We start from the raw sequence: 14,731 nt of genomic DNA, 5'->3' as shown, positions 1-14,731 counted from the left end.
CTTTAATTACGCGACGCTCTCGAGCAAAGAGAGTCATCAATAATGAAATATAAGAGTTCTTCAACGCGTGGTGAATGTCCGGGCTCCTCGATCCATCAAGTCGACCGAGTCTTTGATCGATTAAGCTGGGACGCAACTAGCTATTCCCAACTTGCCAAGTATGAAATTAAAATTTAACCCACTAGTCAGCTGCATTCCGAAGAATCCTGCTTCCGGTTGATTCGCCATCTTTTCCGTTGTTCCTTTGACCGCTACCAAAACTGCGCACTTCGATTTCGCCCGTTAAGTATCGCGCTGTGTGGTCCCATAAAGGCTGCGGTCGGCAGTCAACTTTGTTGCCGGGGCTCTCCTTTGCCGATACTAACACCTGTAGCCGGTAATAATCGTTTGACCTGGCCACGCGGAAGATTATTGCATTACGAGCCACCGTGGCACCTGCTTCGCTACAGGTATACGCCTATACACAGTTACAGGGCTGTTGCGCAGCCGATTGTAGGCGTCGCGACGTGAAAGGAACTCGGCGAATGGGCGCCATTATCGCCTGGTTCCTCAAGAAGATGAATTATAACCACGGCGATAATAACTTTCGCTATTTTTCACTACGAACCGTTGGGAGACACCTGACGCGTCGGAAGCCGCGAAGCACGTTATGTAATATCTAGTGATGCGCACGAGACGAGACGAGACGAGATTTCTACGATCTCGATCTTAATCGTATGTTTCTGACCTTTATCCCAGCGAATTGGGATGCATCGGTCACCAACGATTGCTATTTAAGAGATTTTATCACCGCGTTTGAGCAAACGGTTTCAACGAGGCGTTAGTCGACCGCGATTGGCTTTAGTTCAATAAGAACTCGATGGGCTCGTCCCGTATCGAGAACTAACAGTGCCTTTTATTTGCAGACAATCCTACTCGGCGACAGCGGAGTTGGCAAGACCTCTCTGTTAGTTCAGTTCGATACAGGGAGCTTTCAACCCGGAAACTTCGCAGCCACCGTTGGCATCGGATTCACGGTACGTACAAGACCAACGTTCAATATTTATTTATTTGTTTGGACGAAAGCTGGAAACTACAGGAACGTTCGACGCGATACTACTGACTGCAATAAATATTTCAGCAAACCGTCCGCTTATGTTATTTTCGGTTGGATGAATGTCCCAAAGCGAAATGCGTAGCAAAACATAGAGTGAGAGCGATTTCCTATATTTCGTGTACTTTGTCCCGTGGTTTCCTAAAATGCTCTCGCAGAACTGGATTTCGATCTTTGGGGCACGGAACCGACCTATTCGTTGGTATAAACCACGTTGTTCGACTCGGCTTGCGAATAGAGTAAGTCACGCTAACGATATGAAAATCGAACCGTCGCAAAAAAGGAAGAAGGGAACTCCTGACGTTGTAATAACCGACTTTGATGCGTAAATAGCTTCATCTTTCACGAGATTACAAGTATGTTTCACATGTAATTAGACTTCGATGAAGTATATTGACGCGCTCCGACTCGAAAGTTTGAAATGGGATACCGATTAACCCATCACGCGGGGAAAAAGGTTCCAACGAACAGGTTATCGAGTCAGCTGTGCCCCAAAGAGTTAAGTGATCGTAATTGGTCCTCTCAGCAGCGATGACAACAACAGGTCGTTGGCGAGCTAGAAGAGCGACGACTGCTTGTATCAGCGTCTGCCAATGTGAGCAATGCATTTATGCATGAGGCCAACAGCCGCGCGATGCTTTTACACCCGGCCTCCACGGGTATTTACACGCGTCGCGAAATTTATGGTCGTCCGTTCGTCGCTTTTCCGTCAAAGTCGTTCGACGTCAGCTTCACTTTGTTGCGCGCGATTTCGCGTCGAAGATAAATTTCGGATTTCACGAGTGTCCCGTTGTAAAATAAACGAAACGCGAGGCGATTATCCTGGTCGTGGCTTTTCGTCCGTTCCGACCTCTGAAAATAACGCGCGAACAGTTCTATTGAAACTTCCCATTGGAAATCAATATAGAAAGAAGAAATACTTTATTTTCGTTTTCAAATATATCGTTGGACGGTTCGAAAATATTCGAAATTAACGAGATTCGTAACGATGCGCTTCGGCTATAATTTTCCATCGCGAGAGCACCTATTGTTTATTCATAACTATGTACGCGTGGAACGTAGCCACGATACATTTACCGCAAGCAGCATTCGATTGCAATGTGCGATGATACCTGCCCTCGTTACATACATTCTATTGAATATTACTCGGTACCGTGATTGCAATAAACTGTTTGCTATCTGCCAAAGCATCGGGATCGTCGAATGAAGTGGTACAGGTACAATTTGCTATTGTTTTGTAATACCCTGCTTGGTACGTCGTTCGTATCGCTATGCTGTAATTGCAAAGAAGGCAAAATTTGCTCGCTGGCGAACGATATAACGCTATGGACGAGCAACGAACAGATTCCTTTTTACGTTTAACTTTAAATTAATGTAAACTCCGCGCAGAGATTAGTATTCCGTTGATCCCTGAGCAGCGTTACGATACCGCACTTTCCAGTCGCGGGAGATAGACAGCTATCCAGGCAACAGTGTACCGTATCGTCGAGAAAGTTGAAATTGCTCTATCAAGCGACCGCTCGGTCGCAGATTTCTCCTGTAACACGTGTCTATCTCGTGATGGCCGTGTCCCGCCGCGGCTTTCCCGCGAAACTTTCGTCCCGTTATCGGAAATCTCCCGCGAGGAAACGTAAAACCATTATTTTGTCCGAGAAAACGCAATGCGCTTATCAATTTGTTTGCCGCGTCCAAATCGCGCGTTCGGAGACGTGAAAATGAAATTAATTTAAAACAGATTTTAGAGTAAAAATATGCGAAGAGGTACAATAACGGGAACCTGGGAATCGAGGAAGCGGATCGAGGAAGCGGATCCTTCGCGAATCCAGACGAGGCGCGAACCCGGAGGACAATGGATGGAATCGCACCTGCCGTACTCGTGAATCGCGAATTCGGTGAAAGCCGTTCCGTAACTATTCAATTCAGTACGCCTCTGTTAGGTTTTGAGCCAGGCTTTGGCGTACGGAGTGAACCGTGTAACTCGATCACCTTGATCATTTACGATGTTAGCGGACCTATTGAAATCTGTTTACCTCGGATGATTTGATCCAAAGGTACACACGAGCTGATTATAGCACGTTTCACGATAGGAAATTATCAACGGTGTCGTAGCTTACATCGATATTAATATCGCACGTTTTGAAAATTATTTTGGAAGTCTCAAATGTGAATATTTACATTTCATCTCGACGAATATATATCATCGAGTAAACGTAGTTCGTTAATTAAGGAACGGTCGATGGATTCTGGAATAAACACTCGGATGTCGAATTACGATAACATACTTTTTACGTACGAGTTGCTGAAAGGACGCTCGGACAACTCTCCCAATTCAAACGCAAATTTTTCCAGAAATGGAGAAACTTTCGCTCCAATCGCTTCTATTCCCCGGCTCCATTCAACTTTCCAGGGAATATTTCCAATTTCCAAAATGCACTCGTCTCCTCCGGAGTAACAGGTACAATTCAAACTTTGCGCTGCGGTGCTCTATGTGCACTTCGACTAATGCGCTTACGGACACCGCGAGAATCGATAAAGTGACTACGATCTCGAACGAACGGCAACATCCACCTCTTCGTCTATATACGATTCAAATTCTCGCTCGATGAAATATTGTTGCTTGATGGCGACGCGCGACGGTCCAAGCGCTTTATTCGTTTTCGAACGCTTCGATCGCGAGATTCTGCAACGAAACTGCGCTTTATTTATACAAATACACCGACTTCATAACTCTTCTCTTGTTTGCTTGGCTCGAGCAAGAACATCGGTCGATCGCCCTGGTATAAAAATAGTAGAGCGGCTATTACGCGTATTACTGTCCTCGCTGATTCGACGTCCAGCGAAGAGTATCCGAGTGTAAATGCGACACTCTAAATAGAACGAAGCTCAATCAAGAGCGAGTGTTGATTGTCGCTCGAACGAACTGCAAACAAGGCGTCTCTGTTCCTCGAACGAGACTATCAGTGATTTGTAAAAATAATTAATTGGCCCCTTGTTTCGTTATGAGAAGATTTTTCTTATTTGTTAAAACCTTCGAAACGTCGATTCTTCGTTTGCTTTTAAACACAGATGAGAAACTCGTAAGAATGCTCCCCGGTCTACATTTCACTCTGTAAATATTTGCCAGAGTTGCGTATTTCCTTTGCGCCAATGACAAGCACGAGACAGCAGTTGTAACGAGCTACGTACTTTATGGAGAGCCCGTGGCATTAACGTCTGGCCACGATATCCGTGTTCCAAGAGCCATGCTCGAACGAGCCGCAAATTACAAAATTGCAAAACTTGATTGGCCGAGTGGCCATTATCCGGTAATTTCGGGTAGCACCTGTGTTCAGCCATTAACGAAACCCTCGATCAATCGCTAGTGGCAAAAGGGTGAAGTGAATACGGTAAAAAAGGGTAATGATCTCCCTGGTGAGCGAAATGAACGAAGAAAGAGGGACGATTGAACTTGACGTAAGGAGCAACATTGTCTAAGAGTTTCGATAGGGTCGGACGCGGTCCATCTTGTGATTGATCGGCGCAAGAACTCAAAGATAAGGAATTCCGACGAAAGAATGGAGGATAACTTGGCTCGATCTACCAGCTCTATAAACTTGCTTCTTTAATCGAAGTTTCAATGAATGGAAGTACAAGTGGTTAAGAAATTATTTCCATTTCGAAAGGTAAAATAAAATTCGCGTAATACCTTGTTCTTTCAAATCCTTCGACGTCGAACGTAAGAATGAAAAAAAAAAAAAATGGTTCGGAACGCTCGCGATAAAGTGGCTGGTAACAATATTCGAGCATTAGAGACAGAGAGCGGGATCCAGCAACCAGTCCATCGAGGGGTTGATGGAGAAAGGGGCAGAGAGCAATAAATCAGCCAGGCTGACAGTGCCAAGTGGGGCTGAGCCGCGTGACGAGGCGGATTCAAAGCTTCTCCTTCTTCTTTCGCTCTGCTAACCTCCCTTCTGCTTTCTTTCCTCTCCCACGTGTCGAAATTCCAAGGTGAATCGCGAAAACTCGATTCATACGATTGCATAACGACCTCTTCCGCGGGAAGCTACGATCATTCAAATTCAGGAAGAGTCGGGAGCTAACTTTTTCGGGACGTTGGGGAAGCCCCTTAGAAGATTGAGGGGATTCGAAGGATCGTAGCAGCTTGTCTAGTGAATTGCCTCGGGATGATTTAAACTCCCTTTTTCTAACAAAGAAATTTCAAAGAGAATCGCGAACACCTAACGAAAGGAGTTCCAAGTAAATTTTTCCGAGCGCGATTCCGGGGCAGTCCAGGTGGTCCGAGAGCCAAGTTGGTCAAAAGGACGCCGAAGTTCGTCTAGCAGATTGTCTTGGACCGATTTAAGAAGATGGGATCCAGGGAATCGCGGCAACGGTAATTGGAACGTCGCCAATCCGGCCAGTCAATTAGGTTTAATGCACCTTCGTTAAAGTCAGAGTCCGTGGTCCCTCCTAGTGGATGCGTACGACTCTCGACCGCTTCCTCTGCATTTTAACCGAGCTCATTTGTTTGCGCGAAATTATATCGGATCTGGGAACGGTTATTAACGCCCGTCGCGACATTCTCACGATTTCACGCGGAATTTTAAACCCTCCGTGCTGCGGAGAATTTAATATTCATTGGCCTTCCGTGGCGTGAAAATTAAATCTCGAAATGGATAATATCCCTGATAAATGAAGGCAAATTCGTTAGGGCGTTTTCATTAGCGTGCGAAGAATCGCGAGAGAAGTTGTTCCGATTCACGTCGGCGATGGATCTCGTTCGATTTTAAGGCAGGTAGAAAAACGGCGGACGATGAAGTTGTTTCGGGCGATAGATCGTTGACACAGATTCGAGCAAACGTGACGTCGAATTACCTGGGTAGAAAGTATCGATTCTAATCTACGAATCGGGCGCATTAATCATCGATATTTCCGTCCGAGACGTTCGTCGTTCTTTGTTGGCGATGACGGAAGCCATTTATGTAGGACAATTTCCTTGCCTTCGCTTTCTCCGACACTTAGATTCGAGTTGCAGATTTTTGAAAAATTGCGTTAGAGTATGTTGACGTTTTCAGGAAGAACGAACAACTTCCATTACAGGCACGCTGAAAAAAACTATTATTTTAGCGGCAATATGCGTACGTACGAGGTTCACAGATACGCCGAAGGTTCATTCCGAGTACACGTTCCGAGTTGCTCGCGGCGGTGTCTTCATCCATCAAACAAACCTCGCATTATGCAACGAAAGCTCAAGATATTTTCCTTTCGCATAAAACGACGCGCGTTTAAACCGAGGTTACGCGGATGACTGATAGCGCACCTGCAGTTCTCGAATCACGAGATTGGATTACCTGCCGCGAAGGTAAGGAGGGTACATATTTCTTGCTGCGAGTCTGCATCGATTCGTGCACTCTCGGTTCGAGAACGCGCGCACGAGGGTTGCGATGCGGCGCTCGCATCTTCGACAAACATTTACCCTGTAGAAAATGCACAAAGGGTAAATCGGATCGGCGACTCCTGTGCGCCTTCTGCGCTTCTCCCGTCTGTTTCTTGGCGTGTTTGTATCGGTCCTAACCACGAGGTGCATTTGCGGTTCCCTTGAACCAAGAAGACGTTAAACTGCATTTGCGAATGCGATCCTTTGTTCGACGAGAGAAGCGTTTGGCTTGTGTCGGGTGGACGAGGGTGGAATATTATATAATTCAAAGGTCGAATTATGATCGATAAATAAATGAAACAACGTGTTGAGCCCCTGCGGTCTGTTGTAATGAATCTGTAATTACGCGGGGAGCGTTATTGGTTGTAATAAACGTTCGCGTTACAGTGTTTCCACTTGGATGCTTTGCGTAATCCAAATTTTTTTCCGAAGCAATGGAAGATACGATGACGAACTCGGGCACGGGTGGTTCATGAATTTCGCGAACTACGTTTGGGTATACCGTCGAATTCCAGGGGGTACCTAGCCCAGCCGAGCAGTCTTGGCAGTTCTTCAGCGATGTTCGATGATCGTGGCCGACGTGCGGTTTCTGCGGCAAGGCTGCGGCCGATTCGAGACGGCACCAGAGTGTTGCTCGAATCGCTTTCGGACCTTTTTGCTCCTGCACGCGGCACAAGCACGAGGCCTGGCTGTTTTATTCTGGTCACGAACTCGGACTCCCTTTCTCTCTCCTCTTCCTTCCACGCTGGTGTCCCGCTTCCTCCTCGTCCTGGCCACCGGTTATCAATATTTATGTCGATTTGCTTTCATCGGTCCACCGTCTCCCACCCGGAACGGCGACAAAAAATTGCCAACCCTCTTCTCCTGCGCCCAACATTCGATCTTATCGCGTTAGCCCGTTTAATTTGCCGCGATTTTTAACGAACCCACGGATTCCTCCGCTCGATTCCGTCGCGCAACGATTTATCATTTCATTTTCGGCGCGGAATACTCGCCGTTTCTTGCGCGGGACGATATTCATTTATCGACTCGAGTCTTCGATACCATTTCGGTTACCGTTTTTAGCCCGAAGCTAATCTCCCTGGCACCGAACGTAAAACATCGAGATTAAAAAAGTCTGTTCGTCGCAGGTCTTTTGAACTGATATCCACCATTTCCGCGGATCGTTATTGTTCGCATCGCGAAAACGCGATACGCGATGTTGTCGTAGACCCTGCTCCTGGCATTGTAACGCGACATTTTCGAGCGCAAAAATTGACTTTTCGTTCAATCGGTGTTTCATTCTCTGACAAAGTCAGCTGCAACGTCAATTCCCAATTTGATGCGACAAGCTTGAACTGAAAAGTCACGGGGACAACACGGTGTTTCGTAGTCAACATCAACTCCGTTACAAAATGTCGACAACGATGCAGAGCTGTGCATTCGTGTTCGCATCGTTGGAAAACATTCCTCTTTATAGCGACAAGTTTGTAATAGATTCACAGTAAAATGGTTGTACAAGCTAACCGAGTACGACGATTCTAACCAACTTTCAACGACGGAGCTCGTCTCGACTATTCTTTGTCTACTCGAATATCATATTTTCCGACAAGAATATAATTACTCGGGGAAGTAACCGAAGAAGCAAGATCGTTTCGCGATTATTCGTTCAGTCCTTTGAGAGTCTCTCGTCGTCGGTGTTCTCCCTGCAAGAGAAGGTAATTCCAGAAAGGGAGATCCGATATGAGACAGACGATAACGAGTTTAAGCTCGCATTGACGAAGAAGGCATTCGCTCGCGCTCGAGAAATTCTAAACGAGCTTCTGCCAGCTCGTTGACAACTACGATTGCGCGAAACAAATAAATCATCGATAAAGTCATCTTCCTTTTTCGTAAACATTTCCGTTCGAGTAGCGCGTTACCATCGGGTGCGATCAGCTTTTCCTTCGATCGAACGCGCCAATTTATCGTCGCGGACATGATCCACGGTCGTCGGCGCGATCCGTCCCGGCGAATTCGATCGTTCGTGAATTTATTTGCGACAGTGGGCAGTACGTAATCGTGCAACTCGAATCGGCGAAATTAGATTCTTCGAAACGGTACACGGTTACGGACGGGACAGTAACTCGAAGTAATTATGACACAGCGTGCCAGTGTCGGGGACAGTTCGTTTAACGTTTCATTCGTTGCCCTTAATTCGCCGTCGGCCTGCCGGCTCCCAGTAAAACGTAATCCGAATTTATCGAGGCCAGAATTAACGAGCGTTCCCCATTCGACACGGTAACGTTTCCAAGTAATGCACTTACGTTCCACTCGTCGAAGCTAAACGCACTTGTGGTAAGTTTCGGTGTTAAATGAACGAAATAAAAATAAAATTGTTCCTATCTTCCACAGTATTCACCGTATGTATCGTTCACCTGTTATTTGAACTGCCCCGTACCTTGTAAGAATTTCTGCGATTAATTCTCACCGCGCATTCGTTTGTTATGATCTAGAGTACGGGTGTTCTGGAAGGATTCGGGTTGGTGACCCCTAGCCGTGTCGAAAGTCGCGGAGAAAGGCATCCTCGGTCGTTCAGAGAAATTTTACGACGAGCAGGAGACCCGTTTCCGTCTTTCCAGCGGATAATACGGGATAACGACCCGCGAATTCTGACGTTACATCATTTTTCCCATAACCGACGCTCCGACGAAACTAGAAGCGCTTATGTAACAGCCCCCGCAGGATTTACGTAAATCCTTTCGCATGGGATTTACGGTGGCAATTCGAGGAAGTGTCTACGCGCGGAAGTGTACCAACCGCGACACGCTAATTCTCCCACGAAGCCACCGTGCACGACGGTTTCGTCGAGATTATCGAATAAAGCGTCGAGTGAGCATTTCGCGGGACTGTCATCGTCGACGCCTTCGATTTCGAAAAGAAGTTGGGAATCACCTCTGCCATTTTGAAAAGAGCACGGCAGAACGAAATGGGAGGCCCGTGGACGGACCTGTGTCAGGGGAACGTCCAACATCTGTCGACCAGGTCGAGGGTGTCTCGAGTCGAGTCATCTGACCGCTCGCGGAGTGCAAATAAGCTCTTCCTCTTTCATCCTCGTTGTCCTTTTTCTCCTCACCCTGAACCTCCCTCGTAATGGCAGAGAGGAGCACGTTTGTGCGCTACGACGCTGGCTTGTGGCCGAAGGCGTCCCTACGTGTTTTCTGTATCATGCGTTTTGTGTTCCGGGGGGAGTGAAGGTGCCTCAGGGTGGAGGATCGAACCGCCGATAGCGAGAGACTCGAAACGACCGCGAAACGAACAACTGATAAGGTCCGTTCTGTAAAAAGTACTCATTGTACTCGTTTTCTCAAAGTACATCACTCCGAAAACCACCGAATACGTCGTCGATAAATGTCCCACTTTCGTTTCGAGTTCCTCGTTGCTAGTTCTGCTCCGTTTTTAACAGAGTTTCGTTTCGTTATTTCTAGACATCCCGTACCTTTCGGTACTTCCTTCTATCGTGGAAAATTTAATAGATATTTCCATCTAGGTAGTAAGATTTAAATTTTAATACTTTCGTATAGAAGGCAGGATTTAATTTTGAATATTCCTGGAAAATTGGCGATACTTTCGTCGGTGCGAGGATTTAGTATTTGATATTCCTCTCCGGTATGGAGGAGTTAAAATTTGATATTACCCTTTAGAAAGATGCTTTCGAATTAGAATGGCTCCTTTCAGAAAGATAAAGCTAATTTCGTCCAGCAGGATTTTTCTACGATATTTTCCTTTCGAGGGGATTCGTGTATACTGCTTCTTTTAAAGAGAAGTCAATTCTTATCTCTATTTAAAACTGAATATTTTGTCTGAAAATGAGAATAAATGGCGGAGAAGAAACGTTGGGCTCTTTGATGCCATCAAATATTTGGCTTCCAAAGACTGTACTCCGTTTTGAAGTTCTCCTCTTTGCATACAGGTGCCTCGATTCATCTACTTCAACCTTTCATTTTGTAATTAATTATGTCATCCGAAAGCAAACCAGTACACACCGAGTGTCTACCGAACGTTCAAAGTCCGTTCCTAAAAGATCCACCTTTTCATGGCTACAGGAAGCCACTATCAATTTAGATGGGAACCAATTAACTTCTCGTTCCTTTCCGGAAACTGTATAAATATAGCTGCAGGTTTTATACGTAATTCATTACTTTCCCGGAGAGCATCGGCGCACTCGGTAGAGGAACATTCACAAATTTCCGTTCGAAGCGTTCACTTCGGTTCTATGTTCAGCTTACATAGGAACATAGGAGATTTGGCAACTTAATTGTCCTTTATCGCTCAGAACTATTTCGAAAGAAATGTTTCGCTCCTTTTCCGGGGCCGTTATCGTCCTTATCGCACGAGTATCCTCGAAAGGAAAAGTTTTGTTCTTTTCCCGGGACACTTTGCAGTGTCGCAGCCATCGCTAACCGGGGGTTGAGCTAATAAACTCCGGCCCCCGGGGCTCGCTCGCAGTGGGACGCCCGATAGCAGGCTTCGGCCACTCTGTCTTCTCTGTGTGCGGATATAATTCGTACACACAACGCGAGAGCCAGACAAGAACCGCGTTGGAGCAACGAAGAGGAAGCGGAGATGTTCCGGGAGGCAGAGAGAGAGAGAGAGAGAGAGAGAGAGAGAGAGATGATCAAAGATAGAGACCGCTCGCAAAGTAGGTGGAAACGAAGAAGAAAGACGAGAGTCTGCGGGTACCGACGAAACGGGACGATAAGCGAGATATGATAACCGGAAAATGAGTACATACGCGCATGGTCGTCGAATTCGCGGCGGGAACTTAGTTAGAACGGGAAACGGTGTATCCTGCGACGCAGCTATACGTGGAACTCACTTTTACAACGACGATAACCGTAATAAAGAGTCCGCTCTTAGCTCGTTTCTTATCCAAATTACCGTGAAGTTTCTGCAATATAGACGTCGCGTAGGAATTGTTCCGATCGCAGGAAACAAATATTTTTAACGCAGTTTGATTTAAGAGTTGAACTAACTCGTTGCCCTCACTTGAATGCTTCGGTTCGTCGCAATAACGTCCGGACGTCGAGACGGAAATAATGAAATTTGAAATTAATTCGAAATTAATTATTCTAATTTATTTTCAGTTGCCGCTAGCACTTCGTTTAGATATAAAAAACAAAACAAAAAAAACGTATATTATACTAATAATAATGAACTCGGCGCTCGGTAAATGCAAATTACGAATTAAATAATATTATGATGACTTTCAATTTAACGCTCGATCGCTCGGTATCGCCTTCATTGCTTGAAGGTTTTCCAGGAACTGAACTCGACGACAATAACAAATCGGGAGAACAGCTCGGGGAGGTTATCCGTTGACATATGTTAAATTTGAATCATGCGTACCGATACGCGTAGAGATGCCACACCGCGTATTCCGAATTACGCTTTCCCTTTGTTCTCCATTATTCGACTTGGAGCGTTTACCTTTTGCCGTTATTCGACGCTCGCGGTGTCAAAGGGACAACAATTTCAGCGCGATGCAGATTGCCAGCAGCTATGGAATTTGAAATTCGTTTGTTGTCTCTTTTCTTTGGCGTTGCGCCGCTACGTGAAATTGCTTCGACGTCTGTTCGTCGTCCCTGCGAATATTCGAACGGGGCAAATTACTTCGATGAATAACTTGTCCCTATAACGATTTACGAAATGCGGTTCTCGCGCTCCGTCGTGGAAATTAAACTGTCGCGCGACGAGAAACGTTGCGTTCAATCTCCGCGAAAACCTGGCTTTCGGAACAATTTGCATTCGGAGATTGAAACTGGTTACTCGGTATCACCGGACGAAAGGAACAGACTTGATCGACGATCGATATTTAACCGAGTAGCGCTCGAGTGTTCAAAAATCACCGCGCGATTCTTAAATACGAAACCTGCAATAATCACTCAAGTGCACGTTTTAGCGGAAAATCCTCGGTACGCCATTCAAGTGTTAACGAGAGCCCTCGCCATTCGTGGTTCGAACGATCCCAAATCGCTCTGCGGTCAGTTTTCCGCACGCCTTGAATTATTCGATCTCGGTATCTTGCGGATGCGCCTGAATAATGGATACAGGAAGCCCTCGAATCAAATCGAGACATCGACAACGTCGTGGAATATTCATAAGTTGCAAAATGTCATGATCATCTAATAATTTAAATATTATCCGTAAGCAGAAGACCCAGATGCACGGTTTAATGCGCGTGCATCCGTGAACCTCCTTCGAAGACCTCTTCCGATTAATTGTTCATCGCTGTTTAATCAAAGTCCCCGATCTCAGCATCGTTTCCCCATTAAGTATTCATTTACGTATCTCGCAAAAGTGGCTGGATAGGAAAAGAAGTTTTAATAATAAAAGTTCCAAGGAAGCGAATCCTTGGTCTCGCAACGCAGCCTCATCTTCGCCTCAAACTTTTTGATTAAATGAACCTCTGCGTGGCACAATATTCTCATCCGTGTAACATCAATTTTGGTGAGCGATGGCGACCGAGAAACTCGTCAAAGTTTGCTTACGATCTAGAGATCCCCGAGACTTTTCAGCGATACCGTGCACCGCGAAATTTGACCACAATGAGAGATTTCAACGCCTGGACGACGCAAAACAATACTCTTCCCGGGCTTCGCAAATATTAGGATTCCCAGAGACCATTTTCGATTGGTTTCGAACGATTTCCTTTTCCAGAGACTGGACGAGAAATCTTTGTTTCTCTCGGATACCGTAAAAGACTAGAATATCCCGTTAATTCTCAGAACGTGCGACCCAATTAAGAGTACGCAAAATCTCTCTGGCGTTACGAGCTCGCAAATGTACTCGCGTTCGGACGGCCAGCTTTCGAGCAACAGTCAAGGAAGATGACAAAAACTGTCGACGAATGCTCGCTAATTTATGCGCGCCGGTTTCTGAATAGCGGCCAACAGCTACGTATTAATTGCAGACGGAGCTTCGAGTCGCGTGCACGGCGCATGCATAAAACGCCAACGAGAAGCCCGAGGTATGCAAAACGCGCGAGTGAATTATTTCACCGTGGGTACCGCGTGTTTCTGGAAAATTTCGAAAAGTCGCGGCTCGTGAATTCCAGAAATTGTTACGTGACGACCATTTTTCCAGCGGCTGCTGCGAAACTTCCGCTGGAATTCTTGCGTTCGCGTGCGATTAATAAACCGCAACAGATTTCTACGGAGACTTCTGGGAAGTATTCGAGAAGATATAAAATAGTGCCAGATCCTCGGGATTTCCGTAGCAGCCGCGGGCCATTTGTCAATTTGCGGAACGGATGTCGAACAGAAGCAGATTCCTCTTCTATCGGGTTGTCGTTTGTCACGGCGTTCTTATAGCCCCGTTATCGATTCGCTTGTTTGCAAGCTCGCCTTTAAGCGCCGATCGAACGTATTTACAATTTTTATAAGAACCAAATGCAGCTTTGCGCGACCAGTACAAAATAATGCAACGGGAAGTTAAAGTCACAGGTTTATTAAAGGCTCTCGGGGAAATACTGTTATGAAATGCTGCGCGATTTACCGTGGTACGAAACGCACGAATTTAATTGCGATCCTGTTTTAGATTACAGCAACAATTTCATAAATCGTGAGAACGTAAACTCTTAAGCTCTTCATCCCGCGCGTATGGATATTTAATTTAACGTGACGTATTTACTTTGGTTAGTTTTCATTAATGAATCGTGGCTGCGAGCGTTACGCTTCTCGGTTTGAATAACCGAAACAAATATGTGGATTAATTAAAAGGACAATTAGGTATTCCGTTTTTGGCGAAGCATTTCAATGTGTTGGAAACTATCTGGTTCTGGAGGATTAATAACAACAATTTGCGAAATACTCTGATCTTTATTAAGCAGCTTAGTCTATGCAGCCCAAAGTTGAGAAACAATCGAGCGTTCCAAGCTCTGTTCCATACGAAACTTCCGATGCGTTATTTCACAGACATACCTAAACTTCTGTACCGCGAAACTGCCGATATCGCTCTAATAAACGTAGCTCAGCAAGCTTAATAAGATCTCCGAGGTTGTTGCTCGAGAGTGGAGGAGTGAATCGCGAAGATGAGACCAGACGATTCGGCTATCTAATTCAGGAAGGTAGTACTCCTATCCGGCAATAAAAATTAACCAACGAGTGGTTGTACGAATGACCGTACGCACAAATGACTACGATAAATTGTTATGTCTGTGGCCTCCGTTGGCCCATGCCTGACAAAGAGCGACGTTTATACAA

At 45.8% G+C, this 14,731-nt stretch overlaps 1 protein-coding gene across 3 annotated transcripts in view; it reads left to right on the top strand.

Moving 5' to 3' along the window:
- LOC128891518 (ras-related protein Rab-37-like) overlaps window positions 1-14,731 on the top strand; it is a 79,307-nt gene that overhangs the window by 25,752 nt on the left and 38,824 nt on the right. For 2 of the 3 annotated variants that reach the window (XM_054151048.1, XM_054151039.1), the window contains one exon: window positions 906-1,016. In XM_054151048.1, coding sequence (XP_054007023.1) covers window positions 906-1,016 — 111 coding nt within the window. Of the gene's footprint in view, window positions 1-905; window positions 1,017-14,731 lie in introns of those variants that run through there. The other variant, XM_054151042.1, reaches the window with a different exon arrangement.

The sequence above is a fragment of the Hylaeus anthracinus genome, unplaced genomic scaffold, assembly GCF_026225885.1.
Source record: "Hylaeus anthracinus isolate JK02 unplaced genomic scaffold, UHH_iyHylAnth1.0_haploid 12002, whole genome shotgun sequence".
Taxonomy (NCBI): Eukaryota; Metazoa; Arthropoda; class Insecta; order Hymenoptera; family Colletidae; genus Hylaeus; species Hylaeus anthracinus.
Note: the sequence above shows the minus strand (reverse complement) of the source record. Positions and strands in the feature narration are given on the sequence as shown.